At 37.5% G+C, this 19155-nt stretch overlaps 1 protein-coding gene across 2 annotated transcripts in view; it reads left to right on the top strand.

Moving 5' to 3' along the window:
• The window catches only part of trappc9 (trafficking protein particle complex subunit 9), a 210273-nt gene that overhangs the window by 110325 nt on the left and 80793 nt on the right, over positions 1 to 19155 (top strand). For both annotated transcript variants that reach the window (XM_084423000.1, XM_084422999.1), the window contains 2 exons: positions 10339 to 10481; positions 15841 to 15951. In XM_084423000.1, the coding sequence (XP_084279126.1) occupies positions 10339 to 10481; positions 15841 to 15951 (254 nt within the window). The remainder of the gene's footprint in view (positions 1 to 10338; positions 10482 to 15840; positions 15952 to 19155) is intronic.

Below are 19155 nucleotides of genomic sequence, written 5' to 3'. Positions count from 1 at the left end.
TCATTTCCAGACAGACTTGAGTTCTGATGTCAAATGGACTCTCTCACTCCCTCCTCTGTCTCTTTTTTTTCCTCTATAGGATATTTGCCTCCACCTGTATTTTCTCAGTGTTTTGTCCTCTGGTTTAGAGATGTTGAAAACGGCACAAGCTGCTTCGTCAACGTTTCTTCGACCAGACGGTGAAGAAGGATTTGAATAATTCCTCAGATGGCGCTGGAGGGAAAGTTTTGTTTTGAGGCTGATGTGAGTTCTGTTCAGTAGATGAATGTCTGGGTTTCGTCACACATGTGACCCCTGACAGCTCCCGCGTGTGACTGCGTACGCTACAGCACGATGTGCTCGTGACAGATCCTGCGGGGCACAAACTCTTAAATGAAGCTGTTTGGTTTCGACACGCTCCGCTGCGTTTGTGAGTTTTCAGTCTGTCCACACGAGCGCACACACGCATGTATATTTTAATATTAGCCTCGTGATTAGTTTGTTTACTTGTTTTGTGCATGTAAAGGAAATGAAAAGCACTCTTTTTCCCATCAGCGGCTGATATCCAGAGCTTTTTTATTGAAGATGAGCAGAAACGTCATTTATGAAGTCTGACATGCTGCTCTGACTATCCATCTTCACACACACATAGATGTACATAACTAGAAGCCACTGTTTCAACTTGCTAATGCGTCTGCTTTTGTTGTGATGGTACATTGATTTGATCACTTCTAATGAAATCAGCCCATAATGGCTGTTCTGTTGAAGGTGAATGCAGATCTAGGCATATATATCTATGTACAGATGTGGTGTTAATTCAGAAATCTTTCTTTCTTTCTTTCTTTCTTTCTTTCTTTGAAGTTACAACATTTCCTTCAGGCCTGTGTGTGTGTGTGTTTAAATTTAAAGCTCTAAAGTCCAAACACATCAGTGATATGAGGAGATATTTTATAACAGACTCCATATATGAGTCACGCTGCACCTGGAGGCTTTCCAACTGTGTGTGTGTGTGTGTGTGTGTGTGTGTGTAGCAATACTTTGGGTACCATGTTGTCCATAGAAGTGAGCTAAATCCTGCAAAATCAGCATTGTATCAAATAAATTATTTACATTTTAAAATATATTGAAGCTTTTTTACTTTTTGCTCATGTACTTTTCTTTATTGTTGTTTTATGCTAGTTCACTCATGTTAATTTACAATTGTATTGTTAAAATATGCTAGTATAGGAACTGTAGCTAAGATTAGTAAATGCTGTGGAATGATTCATTTGTTGACTGTTAGCTAATGTTAATGCTTTCAACCTTATTGTAAAGGGTTTTTTTTTTAAAGAAAACTTTATAAAAGACAACATGAAACAATATTAACAATGCATGAGTTAGGGTTGCAAAATGTGACTTAATCATGAAACAGAATATTGTATGGGCAATATTATAGCACAGGAATTTTGGATTTGATTGTATATAGTGAAATGTTAGACAGTTGTAATACATTTAATATGAATAACATTTTAATATTATTTATATTATTAATCATTTAAATGAATAATATAATTTATATTTAAATATGTTTCAATTATATTAACTCTATACTATATTAATAGAATTTTTCTTTTTTCAATAATGCCATGCACTAATAGGCACAACCGGACCAGATATGTTTGATAAAAATGTAAACAAGGTCAATTTTGATTTCAAGTTGACTTTAAACTCAATTAATTCTTATGTCTTTCCCCATTATTTATGAAGGTCAGATGTCATGTTTGTGTGTATCCGTCCTGCTGAGATGATCTTTTAGAAGACTTGGTTGCATTTGCGCTTGGTTGCACTGCTAAATTAGAGTGTGCATCTAATGTCACTTCTCACTGAATTGTAAAGCTCTTTTATTTTCCTCTTCAGACCAAGGCTTTTGATTTCTAATGCTGTTGGAGCACACACACACACACACACACACACACACACACAAACACTTCAAATGTGTTATTACATTCTGCGCTTTTGAAAGAGGGTTGAAGCATAGTGCATCTTCTCATGCTCGTCCGTGTGTGTGTGTGTGTGTGTGTGTGTGTGTGTGTGTGTGTTTCCCTGCAGTTGGCTGCTGAAAGTGCTTACACAGTAGTCAGAGCTACAGAATAACTGCCATACATCATCTCACAGATGAGCTGCCAGACACACACACACACACAGGCACGACTCCAGCTGCTGATACGGATCTTCTCCTCTCTCTCTTTCTTCCTCTCGTTCGAGTGATCGCATCACTTCCCTCTTCACAGCGTTTAACTGCCCCAGCTGCCCCTCTCAGACCCACGTGAGAGAGTGAATCACGGTAAACTGGACTGAACGAGTGTACTTTACTCCTAAGGAGCACCTAAAGCATCTATCTATCTATCTATCTATCTATCTATCTATCTATCTATCTATCTATCTATCTATCTATCTATCTATCTATCTATCTATCTATCTATCTATCTATCTATCTATCTATCTATCTATCTATCTATCTATCTATCTATCTATCTATCTATCTATCTATCTATCTATCTATCTATCTATCTATCTATCTATCTATCTATCTATCTATCTATCTATCTATCTATCTATCTATCTATCTATCACTTTGGTTTGTTATGACCAATAGTACTGGTGTGATACTTGTCTTAAACACCACTTGCAACATTGCATTTCAGCTGTGAAAACATCAATCACACATGATTAAACACTGTAAGTTTCAGAGTTCAAAAAATGCTTTCTACTTCAAAAAGAACATTTACTGTTGCCAAGCTGTTCTGAAACTCTCTGGTGTATGATATCTGAATTTATGATTTATGATTGGATGTCGCATGGTGCTATGTTGCTCATTTCACCTGTAAATGGAGTGTTTCCTGAAACAAAACTTTTTTTTCCTTACTCAGGCTCAGAGAAAGGGAGGAAAATGCTCACGAAAAACAACATTTTGGCTTTTTTTGGTTCAGAAACTCAAGGGAACACAAAAAAAGATTGCCAAAAAAAAAAAAGCCTTTTAACATGCACTCAAATTTCTTTTTTTAGCCAACCAGGAGACAGAAAGCCGTTTAAGACAGACGTTAAGCGAACACTAAAAGTGGCAAGTCTGAAAATAAACAGTGAAACTCTGTCGAGACTCTGAACGCACCATCTGCGTCTCCATGGAAACGCTAGCAACACTGCACAGCGCTGGAGTGTGTGTGTGTGTGTGTTTAAAACGCACATTATTTTATTTAGGACTAGTTTTGTGGTGTTGTGTGTTAGAAAACACACACACAGAGTTGTCTATTTGTGTGTGTATATGTGTTTGTTCCAACTTTATGTGCCTACAGTGGCACAACGAATACAATTGTATCTTAGCAACAGGCAAACTTGGCATTTTGGGAGTTTCAGATGGGTGGCATCAACCCTCAAGGAACGAAACGCATGCACACACTGTTACCTAGCTGTCTGAAAGAAGACATGCCACATACATCCAAATAGTTGTAATTACCACAGACTAACCTATACCTACTGCATCTCTCCTCAGAGTTGTGACTGGTTAGGACTGTGTGTGTTTTTCTGCAGTTTTGTGTAAACGTGTCAGTGTGTATGCATTCAATTGTGTGTTTTGGCTGTCTATATACAGTGTGTGTGTGCGCCAGTGTTTTCTGAAGCACTCCGCTGCTGCTGAATCTCCAACAGCACTGCAAAATAAGTCGCAAATGTGAGTTTGCATGCTGGATTGGATTTAATGGGACAAAAAAAAAAGATTATGCATCACAAAATACTTGTGAGAAGAAAAGCATTTCTATTCTATTGAGTTGCACCCAAAAACAAAGATACAGCACAATTCTTTTAATGGATTATTATAAGACTCATAATCTCAGGAATAAACCTTATTCACAGAAGCTCCATCTTTGATTTTTAACGGGAATGAAAGCGAAGCTGTGAGGGATAGCCATGCATCTCTTCAGTGGGTTGTTCTGCTGATGAAACGCTGCTGCAAATATCTTTCTGAGAAATTTCAGTAGACAAAAAAAAAAACCAGACTACATGAGCTATGGAAAATAATAAGTGATTTAGGAGCTTTATACAGCTTTTTACAGCAGATGCCATTGAAAACACGGTAAGTCTATCCCTCACAGCCTGCCTGTCACGTCTATTGGTCTACAGGTCTATTGTTTTGAATCAGTCTGATGACTCCTTCACTGAATAAGTTTAGTTTAGTCAGAATGGTTACTGAATTAATATTTGACTTACTGAAATGTATATATGTATATATATATATATATATATATATATATATATATATATATATATATATATATATACATTGAAATGGGGGAATTGAAATTGGAATAAATATTTTATTCAGCCCATTAAATTGACATTAAATACATTTATAAAATTACAAAAGATTATTTTAAGTAAATTATATTATTTTGAGTCTGTTCACCAAGAATACTGAAAATAATGTATCACGGTTTCCACCAACAATATTAAGCAGCACAACTGTTTTCAACATGTTCGATGGATGGATAGATAGATAGTTGTGATTGTGGCTTTGAGCATATCTTTATGCTGTGTGCATCTCAGTCCATGTGTGTAATCTGGCCAACCAGACCGAACAGACTTCCATATGCTTACACACACACACACACACACACACAAACAAGCACACACTCCCATTCATTCAGTCATGCGTGTGTGTGATTTGATTGATGGCTCAGTCTGGCTTGTTTGTATTTTACATGGATGGATGTGTGTGTGTTTTGTATGAACAGCTGGTTTCTTGGCTGTCAGTGTGTGTAGGACAGCAGACTGTCACTGAGAGAGCGAGGTTTGAATGCTTCATCGCTATTATTATTGCTCATTCTTAGGGTTAACAATTGAAACCTTTGTTTGAAACATCTAACCCTAATGCCCTGTACACACATCACTGAACTGAATTGATAGTTGCTAATAGACGCTTAGACTTTTGCTTTAGACTTTATTCAGAATTTCACTTTGTGTTGGTGATGATACTTTTTTTTTTCAGGAAGGAGGCATTCATTGATCAAAAGTGACTTTATGTGTGAGTTAGTGCCAGTACAATTGAATATATATTCATATTTCTTGTTGCTAATAATAAGCATGTGGCAGTGCATGTCATGATTATGAAACTCACAATTTCGACACTTTCTGATGTTTTAAACGGATCGTTTTTAATTATTTACTTATATTCTGTATATACTCTCCATGAAGTTGTCACTCAACTACAGCCTCTCACGTGATTTGCTGCATCGCTTCACTCCTCATTTGCATGAAGTTAACCTTTTCTTAGCATTGTTGCAGCACTGAACACGACCACATCGCATCACTATCAGTCATTGGTGGTGTTGACTTGACTTGAATCGACTCCCAGTGATCCCGCGTGTGTGTGTTTGTGTGTGTCAGGGGGAACATGATGCCTACGGAGAACTGCTTTTACAACATAAAGGTCACTAGAGGCCAGTGCTGATAAACACATCTGATAACCTGCTGTTATCAGGATCAGGTCCACACGTACATACACACCTCTTGTTCAGCCAATCTGAGAAATAGACCATAGAAACACTGAAATAAGCAAGATAATTCACATCCTTTCTGTCTTTCATACACATATTATATAAATAGAACAGCTTAGCTAGAGATGAAAAGTAAGCAGTATTTTAGACCAATGTTTCCCAACCCTGTTCCTGGAGGTGGAGAACATGATTTCACATTAAGGGTAGGGTAGGTATGCAAGGATTGGACAAACTTTATGGTGCTACACCTTCCACAGATGAGATATATACATACATTTAGACCACTTTCCTTAGCGATTGCTATCAGGCTTTTAAGAGGCTCAACCAGCATAACATGTTTCTGGACTAAATCGCCTACCCTGTCTTTAAACAACCGAACATTCCAATCAACCAATCAGATCTGAGGGATAGGTTTTCAGTTAATGTCAAGTTTAGACTTCGAAACTAGGGTTAGATGCTTCTACACCATTCTTGTTCCTCTATTATTTCCCTCTGATTTCCAGGATAAGTTATGGGTAGGGGTAGGGTTAGGATCAGCAAAAGATGCTGATGTTGTAGTGTTGGTGGGAACAGGGTTGGGAAACACTGGTTTAGACTGAGATTAAATTGGATGTGACACTAAGACAGAGACTGACAGCAGTTTCAGCACAGCACTTTTGCTTATTTAAACACTTCCTGAAACATTTTATTATGGGTACTTTCTGTTCGGTACACGTGTACTAAATGAATACAGTGTTGTTTTGACCACTGCAGTTGTGGAACATAGTTTTAAATTCAATATTGTTTAAATCAGTATACTTTGATGTTGCAAACACATCTGAAAAATACACTTGAGACGTGCTTTATGTTAAGCGCTTCAAACTAAACCATAAACACGGTTTGCCCTACTGTCAGATGCGTGTTTTATTTAATGTGTGCGCACAATTTACATCATACGGTTGTATACCTGTAAAGATTACAATTAGTATTTCCATGGTTTGTTTTTTTCCCTCCTTGCTGTGCTAAAAACATAGCGACCCATCATACTGTTTCACCCCTACTTCCTGTTGTGTTTCTTGTAAGTTGACCATCTAAACCTCCCAAAGTCCTTCTCCTGATTTACACTAGTTTTGTAGAGCCAGGTTAATTGACTATCACACTTAGACAGGAAGAGTCCGTTTGATTGACATGTAGCAAACAGAGTTCTTTATTAAGACATTTTGAGAATATTTAGAATTTTATCATATGAAACCGATGACGTCACAATAAAATGGCCTGGACTAGTTCTCCACCCCACTCTGTGGTCTCTGATACAGTCTATTAACTCTTTAATGTTCCTGTTTATCTCAATTTAGTGAGGATTCATTGGAATGACTGTTGGAGTACAATATTGCAAAAGCATTACAGACTCTCTCTCTCTCTCTGGCTCTGTATGGTAATGGTCTGTTAGGAGCGTCAGTGTGAGGATGTAAATGAAAATGTCAGAGATCTTTATGAAGTGTATTGGATTTCACATCCTCCTCTTGTAAGCCGTTAAACTCCGCAGCCTTAATAACTGTTAGGACATGACTGAGGGGCGGCAGACACTTCAGAAGGGTTAAACCAACCTTATTTCTCCTGGTTAATATTCTAGCGGTGCCGCAGTGAAATTAGGGCCGTCTGAAAGCTTATGACGCTCTGAGGAGATTCTGAGATGGTCACTTTCACGCTCCTACTGGAGCTCTGAGCAGATTCATCCAATTCATCTTGAAGGTCTTTGCTGTGTGTTTATGAAACCGAGTCTGCCTTCATTCATTTTCATGTTTGTTCATTATTCTCTGTTTATATATCGATCTGTTTTCCATTCATTCTTTTTAAATCCTTTTAGTTCATTCATTCATAAATTTAATTCACTCATTTGTTGTATTCATTCATGCATTTCTTCATTAAACAATTTTTCATTTGCGTCTTTTTTTAGTTTAGTCTTTCAAAATTCGTACAAAAATGCATGGCTTTGCTTCAGAAGGCCTTTATTAACCCTCATGGAGTCGTATGGATTACTTTTATGATGGATGGATGCTCTTTTTTGGGCTTCAAAATCTCAGGTACCATTCACTCCCATTATAGAGCTGGGAAGAGCGAGGATATTTTTAATGTAACTCCGATTGCGTTTGTCATTTACACCTAGGATGGCTTAAGGGTGAGTCAATTATGGGATAATTAATTTTTTGGGGGGTGAATTAACCCTTTAATTCATTTGTTTTCTTCATTTGTTTGTTCATTTTTTATTTGTTAATTATTTCCTTAATTTGTTTGTACATTCATTAGTTTGTTCATTTGTACATGAATTAGTACATTACCTTCATTATTTTATGAATCCAATAATTAATTTATTGAGTTGTTAATTTATAAATATTTTTGTTCATTTGTTAATGTTTAATTAGTTCACGTTTTCTTCATTTGTTCTTTTGTTTGCTTGCTTGTTTGTTCATTTGTACGTTCATTCATTTGAATCAATATATTATTTATTCATTCCTTTGGTTCATTCATTTATTGATCTCTTCATTGGTTCATTCAGCGGCTGTATAGATGCTCTTGGGTAATCAGGCTATTAAAAATTCACTGTGTCAGCACACACACTCTCTCTCTCTCTCTCTCTCTCTCTCTCTCTCTCTCTCTCTCTCTCTCTCTCTATGGTTTGTGCTATCTTTAGCTCTCTGTGTGATTGAAATAGCTTCTCTCTGGAGGCCGGCGGCTCTCAGCAAACACACACACACACACACACACACACACACAGTCAGTAGAGTGCAGCGATCGAACGGGGTGAGGTTTCACACAACAGGAGGGTGAATGTGAATCACTCCAGTGGGTCCTGCAGGACAACCCTACAAACCCAAATACACACACACACACACACACACACACACACACACACACACACACACACACTCGCTGGTCTTTTTCTCTTGCTAGAAAGCATCACATATCCTGTTTTTCTGGCCTCTGGGAGCCAGAGGTCTGTGCAGGGCGCGTGAGGCGGGAGGCTATCAGAATAATGAGGCCAATGAGATCTGTCTTCACTCTGTATCTCTCTCTCTCTTTCTATCTTTGTCTTCTGTTCCTCCTCGTCCTGCGGTTTCGTTGTGTCCTCATCTTCTCAACCTCAGAAGTGATGGTGTCTGCCCCTCATTTAAGAAAATCTCTCGGGATCAAGCCCTGCTGGAAAAATCTCTCCTGCCTTTGTGACGTTTGAGGATTTCCTGTTTCACTTCTTTAACGTCGAGTTTTAGTCTGTAACTAGACGTGATTCTTTATCTGTTGTCTTTGTGCTCCTTGATATGTGTGGAGAAACCATGATGAATAGAAAGTTCAAGGAACAGCATTTATTTAAAATGGAAACATTTTGTTATCACATTTTTTTTAATCAATTTAATGCATCCTTGCTGAATAAAAGTATTACTTTCTTGCAAAAATAGTTTTTTTCTAACCCCACACATTTATTCATTTGCTTCTCTATTTATTCTCCATAGACTAAATTGTGTTGTTGGTTTGTTTACATTACAATTGATTAATTTGCTCATGCAATTTCCATTCATTAATTTGTTCATTTATTATGGTCTATGCTTGTCTCTTATTTATGTTTGTTTATTTGTTCATCCGTTATTTGATTGACCCATTCGTTCGTTAATTTAGTTCTTGTATTTCTGCAAGATGTTTACAAGGTTTGAAGAGTTTTGTTTGAGACACTCATATCGTTTATTGCGTTTTCCCGTTCAGAGAGTATGATTTCAAATGTACGTGCTCCTAAAGCTCACATAAAATGAGCATGTACTGCGCGCCTTACTTCCGATGGTCTTATCTGTTTGACAGGGTTGTTCTTGGTGGGAATAATAAACCAGTATCTGAAGTCTGACGGTTCAGCAGTGTGAAAGCGGGTTTCTGTTTTGATGGTTTTTGCGCACCGATTACACTTCTGAACTCCATTTGCGTGATGAGATAGCACTCTATTTTTTAAACCGTTTGCTCTGGTGAGGTCCTGTATAAGACGAGGCAAGATGAGTGACGCCGATGATGGAAATTTAAAAGGTTTTGTTATTGCTTTTTAAGCAGGAAATGCACTTTAACCATTCAAATACTGTTTACATGATGCTCTTCCTTTTAAGTAGATTACAGAAATTGCAAAGATAGGAAAAATGGAGAAGTTTGTTCTTGAAGAATCCACAGTTCGGGCAAAATATAGAAGGCCAAGATCTCACACACACACACACACACAGACTGATTCAGCTTGTCCTCCTCTTTCTGCATTCAGTTTCCTCTGCTTTTTCATCCTATTTTTAATCTTTCGTACCTTTCTTTCCTGCTAATATTAATCTTCCTTTGTACCTGCAATGGAAATTAAGCACCGTTGTCATGATTTATTCACCCTTGTGTCGTTCCAAACCCATAGATGACGTTATTCCGTGGAACATAAACTAAGAATTTTAGCTGCTTTTTACAATACAACTAAAGCAGAAGTGACCAGTGACTAATAGGCTCCGTAAAAGACAAGAAAACCACCATTAAAGTACCATAACAGTATTTCAGATGACTTTTCTTTTGAAGTCATAATGTCTTATAATGTGGGTCTCTCATACGTGACTTATACAGATGAATGGACTACATGTTATTCGTGGGGAGTTTGGAATGACGTGAATGACGTTCATTTTTAGGTGAACCGATCCTTTAATGTTGTTCCTGTTAGAGGTCATGTGATCATATTTGATCATGCTGATTTGCACTCTTCAGTTGTGAATGATTTGGTCTGTGCTTGCGATCCATGATTCAGAACTGTTTCTGTTATTAATGTGTTTTTTCCCCATCTGTCTCTCTGTAGACGCTGGAGGCTGTGTTGACCTTTAAGTACAGCGGAGGAGCCGGTCAGGTGGAGGGCTACTACCGCGAGCTCAGTCTGGGGGTCAGAGTGGATGTTGAACCTTCAGTTTTCTTCACACGAGTCAGCACTTTACCTGCAACCAGGTATCAAACACTGCATTAACTTTATACTCCATAGGCAGACCTGTGCGTACAACACATCTTAAACAGACCATATTCGGTCCGGTTATATTGTTATTCAGGGTTTCTTGCGCAAAAATAAGTGTGTGTGTTTGTGTCTGTGTGTGTCCTGGCAAAATGTCCCCACAATGATGGCAATATCCAAAATCCTTGTTCTTGTGCGGACATTTTTTGGTAAAGCAGCTTATAAATCATACCAAGTGTTTTTTTGTTTTTTTTTGAAAATGTAAAAATGCAGAAAGGTTTGTGTGATGGGTAGGTTGTGTTTGCGATTGCGTGTGTGTGTGTGTGTCTTTTTATTTGGAGTTAGATAGTGTCTCTGGTGTAAGCCTGAGAGTTTACTGGCTAGCGTATTAACAGTGCTGTTGTTTTTAGTGTAAAGTCTCTAAGAGAGGTAATAAAATATGATGCATTTCTGAGGATGCGTGGGCTTTGATCACCTTTTGGGAGATATTAGTACATAAAAACATTATTCCATTATCTCAGATGAAATATGATCATTCCAAACTGGTTAAAGACACAGAAGATATTGTGGTTGTGTTTTCAAACAGCATCAGAGCACTACGAAGCCTCGCCGCACATCTTTTAGGTAGTTTGCATCATAACACACAGTAAACACACACTGCTCTGTGATGTCGGTGTGTGCTTAGTTGCATTATTAAGGGTGGAGTCTCCTCTGCCGAATGAATGGAGTCGGATACGTTTTTTTTTTTGAAGAAGCCGCTCTGCACCGGTGAACCCCAACGCTAATGTTTTGCGTGACACAGCAGAGGTGGAATGAATGACTGCTGCTGTCTCTGTCGGCTGAGAGATAGAGAGAGAGGGATAGAGAGATGGAGATGGATGGAGAGAGACTGATCACACCTTAGTAATGACCACTTGAAGTGACTCATTAGCTGTAATAATATCTGCTGTCTCAGTCATCTAGATCATCTATTATTCCTGTCGGATGGATCGACTGCACACACACACACACACACACACACACACTCTCTCTCTCTCTCTCTGTGTTTTGTGGAGCGTCTGACCAGTGCTGGGGAGTAACTAGCTGAAAGTAGTGATACTGCTTTCTACCTTTCTCAGTAGTTCAGCTGTTTTCATGATAGTCTAGTTTATCCAGTAACAAGCATTTTTTTTTCCACATACATTGAATGTCACTTTCAAATAATTTTGGGAGATCTGATTCATTTTAGCGAGTCAGTTTTGTTCAGATGATGCATTTTGATAAACTGGTAAAAAAAAAAAAAAAAAAAAAAAAAATTCAATCATTCATTCTTTCTGATTCATTTGAATTTTGGGTCATTTTTTTCCTCTTTTTTTTTCCTCTTTTTACAAAATAAAAATTGTGATAACATATAAAAATAGCTAAATATGGCTGCTGTTAGTAATGTTAACTATTGTAATTTTTCTTTTATTAGTTATATTTAGTTTAAATGTATTAAAATGCCAGATTTGTTATGCTAATGCTAATTATTATTATTAGTAGTAGTAGTAGTATGTTTTTTATATTTTATTTTTCATATCCAAATATAATATAGTTCTAGTAATATTTTAATTTAATGATGGTTATTATTATTTATTATCATTCTTTTGATTCAGTCAAATAAATGAACTTTTCTTGTTTTATGAGTATGCATTTGCTCTTTGTGAGTTTTTATGACATTATTTGTATATCTTTATTCATTAATTATGAGCTTCAATGTAGTTAGCCACTTTTATTAGTAGCTTACAGGGAAGTGAACTGCTTAAAAAATGTCCTGACTGTCATGTGAAGTCGAGCTGCTGTAAACTGTGAGTAGATTGTAGTTTGGCTAAAGTTTCAAAGCCGCTTCCTCAACACTGTTGTGGACCTCCGTGGCAAACGTGCTTCATTCTGAACTTTATTTATTCAAGCGATGGCTGTAAACCTCAAATTATGATTAGCTAATTCTTTCACACGAGGCCAAGAAAGTTTCATTTGGCAAATTGGAGACCGGCCAAAAACAACAGCATCTGTGGCAAGCCGTTTTAGCTTCATATGTTCCCAGCGTCACTCGTCGTAATTGCATTTTTACTAGTAAGAATTCAGTTAGAGAGCTCTACAGTTCAATTCTTACTAGTAGCAATTATTATTAAAGAGCTCTCTAACTCTAACTAGTAAAAATGCAATGACGACGAGTGACACTGGGAACATTTGAAGCTAAAACGGCTTGCCATACAGCATCTGTATTCACAGCACATAGAAATGGAAAATCCTGCTTGTGCTGAACGGGTGTGAAATATTCAACAGTCGGTTGGTCGACATGTTTCTCTGTTTCTCTTCAGGCGATCTAAGAATAGCAACACGAAATGCAAATACATCCCTATGAGGACAAAAGGGTTTATAAAAGGAGTACGTAATGTCTTAATGCATATCTAAAACTGCCAAAATGTGTTGTAGGGTTAAGGTTAGACTATGTGAATAGTCTATATATAATTTTTTTATATATATATACATATTTGTAGGTATTGTGTTAGATTAAAAATCTTAATATTAAGATTTAAATAATAAATATTAAAATATAATATTGTTATTATTTAAATTCAGAAATAATGATTATCATTTTTATTTATTCATTTAACTATTTAACTTAATTTTATTATTTTTATTTAGTTACTCCACTCGTGTTCTGCAGCCTCTCGTGGATTATTAACATTTACATTAAACAGTTTTTTTTTTATTTACCTTTAAGAATGCATTATTTCAGTATACTCTTTAAGAGAGTAACTATGAATAAATATTCAAATGGTTTGTAAATGTGCTTATAATTATTCATCAACACATTTAATGTAGCACAATATGCATTATGAATTCTTTCCACAATGCATTATGCAGAGGCTTTATAGGAACGGGACACATTCACGCACTCAGACACACTAATGTTCACAGCATCTTGAAGGATCCACTCGAGCGCTGTGCTGTTCTTCAGACGAAATAATGTTGCTGAGATGAAAATCTGTGCGGCGGGTCCAGACAAACGGCCCATCGTCTGCTCTTGAATAATGTAGGCAGAGTAGAGATCGGTTCCACACCACAGATCTGATGAATACTCATTGGACTGCCTCGGTTATTTCTCTTTAAAGGTTCTTAAAGATGCTTTCCTAACACACAAAGTGGTCCGTGACTAATGTGTGTGTCTCTAACTCACACCCACACCTCTTAATGTGTGGACAAATGTACAGTGTGTGTGCGTTTGACCAAATACTGTAAATTCAACAGGATGTTGTAAAAAGCAACAGTTTAATTACTAAACTCAGACACCCTTAACACACGCCCACAACACACACTTGACAATTAGATGCACTTAACACAATAATAAAACAGGAAGACCATTAAATGAAAAACAACCTGTCATAAAAAAAAAAAAAAAAAAAAGAAGCTTTTTATCTCGTCTGTGGTGTGAGCGGATGTTGTGAGACGAGGAACTCCGGAGGGAAATGCCAGAAGGATTGTTTGGGTTCGATACAGCTTAGACTCGCAACTTAAAACATAGACATTAATCCACTTATAATGGAAGTCTGTGGGGAAAAGCATTCCGGATGATTCAAAGCAGAAATGTGCAGCGTATATATATATATATATATATATATATATATATATAGCAACACCGAAGTCAGAAGTTGTATTCCTAGGGAATGCATGAAATGATGAAATGTAAATGTATGCAACACAAGTCAGTAAGTAATGCATAAAATGTAAATGTTACGTTTTGTATTTTTACACGGTAATGACTGCGTCGGATATAACTTTACACAGCCAAGGTTAGGTATCATTTTGCCGTGGCTATAGTATTGAAATAGTTGAACATTTATCACAGTGTGTTTCTCCACTGACTTCTTCCGTAAGTGCATGATTATTTGTATTGCTCTTTTGTATTGTATTTGTATTTGTATTGCTCCTCCAAGTGGCTTAAAATTGAGTAAATGGAGTCAATTTCATGTGACTCGTTGTGTTTAACTTGAAACGTTCCTCTAAATCCTCGGTGGTCTGCAGGCGGTGACGTCATTGGACTCTTTCAGCTTCTGCTCGCATGTCGAGAGAGATTGATGGAGAGCGAGAGAACGAGGGATGCTCGTGTTGAGTAAGCATTGGTTGGCACTCGCTCTCAGTTCCTCTCTGCTATTTAAAACTTGGCAGCATCTCTTGTGATGATTCATTCTCTACTGATCACTGTAAGAAATGAGAGAGAGAGAGTGACACACTGCATGTCTTGACTGCTCTTCTTGTGCGCTGAGACACACCGGCCATCATATCATTCAAGATCTCTGCTATTTATACACTCGGCTCACTGGGGCTTAAAGGCGCCATTACATGGCGAACTGGCCTTTTCTTGCAATAACAGTTTGATGCGCTATATTTGACGTACTAATCCTTAAATGTGCATATGCAAGAGAAGGTCAGAGAAGGTGACGATAGAAACTAAATAATGACTGTTTTTGTTGCAAGAAACCTTGACTGAAGTTATAAGCAGATTTTTTAGGTGGAATACTAGTAGTTAGGAGTATGATTACTGTGGTGAATTTGAGTATTTGTTTTCATAAATAAAGCACACACACACACACACACACACACACACAAAGCTTTCGGACATGAAAGAGATGCTAACCTTTGATGTTTGGACAGAAGATGACAAGTGGATCTGCATGACCTCGGTGTGACCATCTGTTTGTGTGTGTGTGTGTGTAGCTATCATGGCTATAAACTGATGTCAGAATGAATATCAAAATTATTTAAACAAAGCCAATTTTGTTCATATTTTTGTACCATTCATGAGTTTTGAAAGAAGTCTCTCATGCTCACCAAGGCTGCATTTATTTGATTAAAAATGCAGTAAATAGAAGAATATTGTGAAATTGTATTGCAATTCAAATACAGTTTTGGAAAGCTGAATTTTCAGCATCATTACTCCAGTCTTCAGTGTCACACGATCCTTCAGAAATCATTCTAATATGATGATTTGCTGCTCAAGGAACATTTATTATTATTATCAATTTTGAAAACAGTTGTGCTTTTTTGTGACAATGTAGACTTTACTGTCACTTTTGATCAATTTAATGCATCCTTGCTAAATAAAAAATATGTATTTATTTGAATGATAACGTATATACTGCATAGACAAAATAAGCATTTTAATAATATCTGATATAATAATAAACATGCTGCCCCTAAAAATGCAAACCTGTGTGTTAAATGTCAAATGTGTCCTTTGTTGAAGTTTTTTTATAGGATAGAAAGATTGATGTTCAAAAATGAATGTAATGAAATAACTGATCCACAGATTTATTTTTCTCCCTTTGTCTTCAGTACTCGTCAATGTCATCTCCTGCTGGACGTGTTCAACTCGACCGAACATGAGCTCACACTGTCTGCCAAGAACAACCAGGACCTGGTGCTGCACGCTAGCGAGTGTCAGAGGTACACACACACACACACACACACACACACACACACACACACTCTTCTCCTTCATCGCTGTGATGTAATGGCTGATTGAAGACTGTCAGACGGCGTTCCCTGACCCTCTCCTCTGCTGACAGCTTTCCATTTCATGAAGGTTACTCGCGTGAACCAGAGCTGCAGCGGGTCACAGGTTCTGGCTTTCATAGAGTCGTGGAGATGCACACACACTTGACACACACAGAGTGTCTCTCTATACGTCACAGCAGGGATTTGATGTGTCACGTTGAAATTGCCTTTTTATTGAAGATATGCAGAGAAATGCAAACTTGAGGAGACAGAATTCACCACATGACGTTCTTTCACTTCAAGGAATGAAAGGATAAAATGCACCTGACTTTAAAATGAGAAAAATTCTTATTCATGTAATGTTTTTACTTATTTCTTCTTTTGGAAGCGATAGCTTATAAAACAGGTAACTTATGAACAGCAAATGTCATCATGTCAATCATTAAAGGGATAGTTCACTCAGACATGAACATTCTGATGAACATCATTTACTCACCCGCGTGAAGGCTTTCAGAAAACCCCAAACTTTTGAAAGGTAGTGTATTTTAAATGCGAAATTAATTTTCCAATATTTTTGATGGTTAATGTTCTCAACTCATGTGTCATGTGTCTCTGCTGTAGTGCACATCTCTCTCTCTGCACTGTCCTGTTCACCAAAGCCATGACAGTCCCAGAGTGTTGCATTGTGGGAATGGAGCGTTGATAGGTTTGTGCTGACCTGCAGACTTACGTTTCTTTGTGCACGAGTTCTCCGCTCTCGTGACACCCGGCGGGGTCACGTACCCTTTCCCGATCACCCGATTAATGACTCGATTGGGAAATCTGCTGACAGAATCAGAGAGAACTGATGAACAGATTACAGAAGCTGCGGCGGGATTGATTATGGAGGATGAAATATAAACAAGTACATACTGATCGATGTGTGTGTGTGTTGTACTGGTTATTGATCTCATCGAGGGCTAAATCCCCCCCTCCTTAATGACACTGTGTGTGTTTTGTGTAGTTCTTCACACTGATTCTTTCTTTCTATCTCATCTTGTGGAGGTTCTCTGTCTTTTCCTCTGCGTCGGTCTGTCATTCTGTATGATGAATGCTTTCAGGGAGAGGTTTTTTAAAGGACGACACTGTCTTCGCTGCATACCAATCCTTCATGTCAATCATCTGCGGGCCGCCAGCGTGACAATGAGGCGTCCAGCGGTGCGAGGGTTCACCTTCACTAATACATTTCTCCCAGTCCTAGATCTCTTCAGCTGGCTTTTTTTTTTTCCCTGTTTGACGGAGATTGTTTCTGCGAGAGCTGGATATGCTGGAGTTTCTCTCAGTGAAGTGCTGTTGTATTCAAGATTCAGATGAGATTTTGAGTTTGTGTTTTCGGCACTGGAAGTTTTTAACTCTTTCCCCGCCATTGGCAAGATTTTCCTGCAATCCATGTTTTCACTGTTATAAGGTAGGGGGCGCTGTTACGCATCCTGGGAAAGAGTACAGAATATCCAGATCCGAGAAACAAGCGATAAAAGCATTGCTTCAGGCACATGTAAAATAACGCAAACATTAAACTGCATATAAATCAAAACAAGTTACCGAATGAAATGTCGACCCAGGACGAGCTGTAGGACTGTGAAGCACTAGGGGTGTTGATGGACTCGATCTGCTCCATCTGATTCCGATGAATCCGATCCAGCTTTTTATCAGCTTTTTGTTCAAAATGTTGCTTTTTTTATGAAACTTACCCACATTCAAGTGTTGATGTTCTTTCTTTTTATAAGTTGTACGTACAGATATTCATACGACAAAGTATTCTAGGGGCCCAGAAAATTTTGTGAAAATTATCAAAAATGCTGCCATTGATTGCAATTTATTTTATTTTTTTAACACTGGCGAGGAAAGAGTTAAGAAATGTCCTTGGTCTAATTGCAAATGATTTTATTTCATCATATTTCACCATATTGTTCAGTCAATATATAAAAAAAGATCAACAAAATAGGCCGAACAAAAATAGGGTTATGAAATATATATTTATTTTGTTTAGTAAAAATAAATAAATGAATAAATAAATACATTTCAGTTTGGCTAGTATGTGCAAAATGATTATTTTATCGATTCCCAAATATCTTTCTTGATGATAATACGTTTATTGTACGGCGATCCTTTGTAATGCTTGATTTTCACAGCGCATTTGTATATGCCATCATATTTGAGCTGGTAACTAACTCAATCATAATAAGTTCATATTGAAGTCAAGACTCTGAGACATTGAAACCTCCAAATGTCTTCTTTCAAAACACACCACAACTGTGCACACACTACAAAGCTGTACTCGAGGCAAGTTAAAACATTTAAAACAGGTTTTCATTTGAAGTGTTTTTTACTCCTCTCTCTCTTTCCTAATTATTCCCTTGCCAAAATATCTTAATTAAATAAGTAAATTAGTTTGTTATTGTTCAGCTTCTTTTGATATTCATTTTAATTAGATGTTGGATTATGATGCGAGAAACTATTTGTAAGAGTTGGTAAGACTGAATGGATTTGAAAAGTCTCTTAATCTTCCCATCTTTTTTAAGAAGCGTGTGTGTGTGTGTGTGTGTGTGTGTGTGTGTGTTTTAGCTTGAGAAGTTATAGGTGCAAACAGTATGAACTTGTGAACAATGAACATTTCCTTATATATGTTTCTGATGAACATGTCAATATTTAAATGATCGGGCCGTGTGCACCTGAAAGGCTGGATGGTTACATGAGTGTGTGTTGTGAGAAGAATCAGCTGACTTCATGACTATCACAGCACAGGGAATTTACAGTGATTGTGTTTGTGATGACCTCATACAGTGTGTGCATCTTCACATGTGCGTATAGTTGATTTGTGTGGAACCTTGTTTGAACTGCCAGTCACTGATTCACACCTTTTGAAACACACGCACGCACGCACGCACGCACGCATACACACATACACAGACACGCACGCACACACACGCACATACCATTAAGGGCACTGAATTTGTGACACATTGTGCATTTTGTTTTTTTTGCATTCTTTCCACTTTTCTTGTGAAGTGTGTGTGTGTGTGTGTGTGTGTGTGTGTGTGTGTGCCTGCTGGTGTGCCATACTCTGCTCAACTTCTTCATTACCCACATAATTTAAACAAAAGCCTGTTGCTG

This window comes from Rutilus rutilus (genome assembly GCF_951802725.1).
Source record: "Rutilus rutilus genome assembly, chromosome: 11".
NCBI lineage: Eukaryota > Metazoa > Chordata > Actinopteri > Cypriniformes > Leuciscidae > Rutilus > Rutilus rutilus.
The sequence above is the reverse complement of the archived record's forward strand: the minus strand, read 5'-3'. Positions and strand labels throughout refer to the sequence as shown.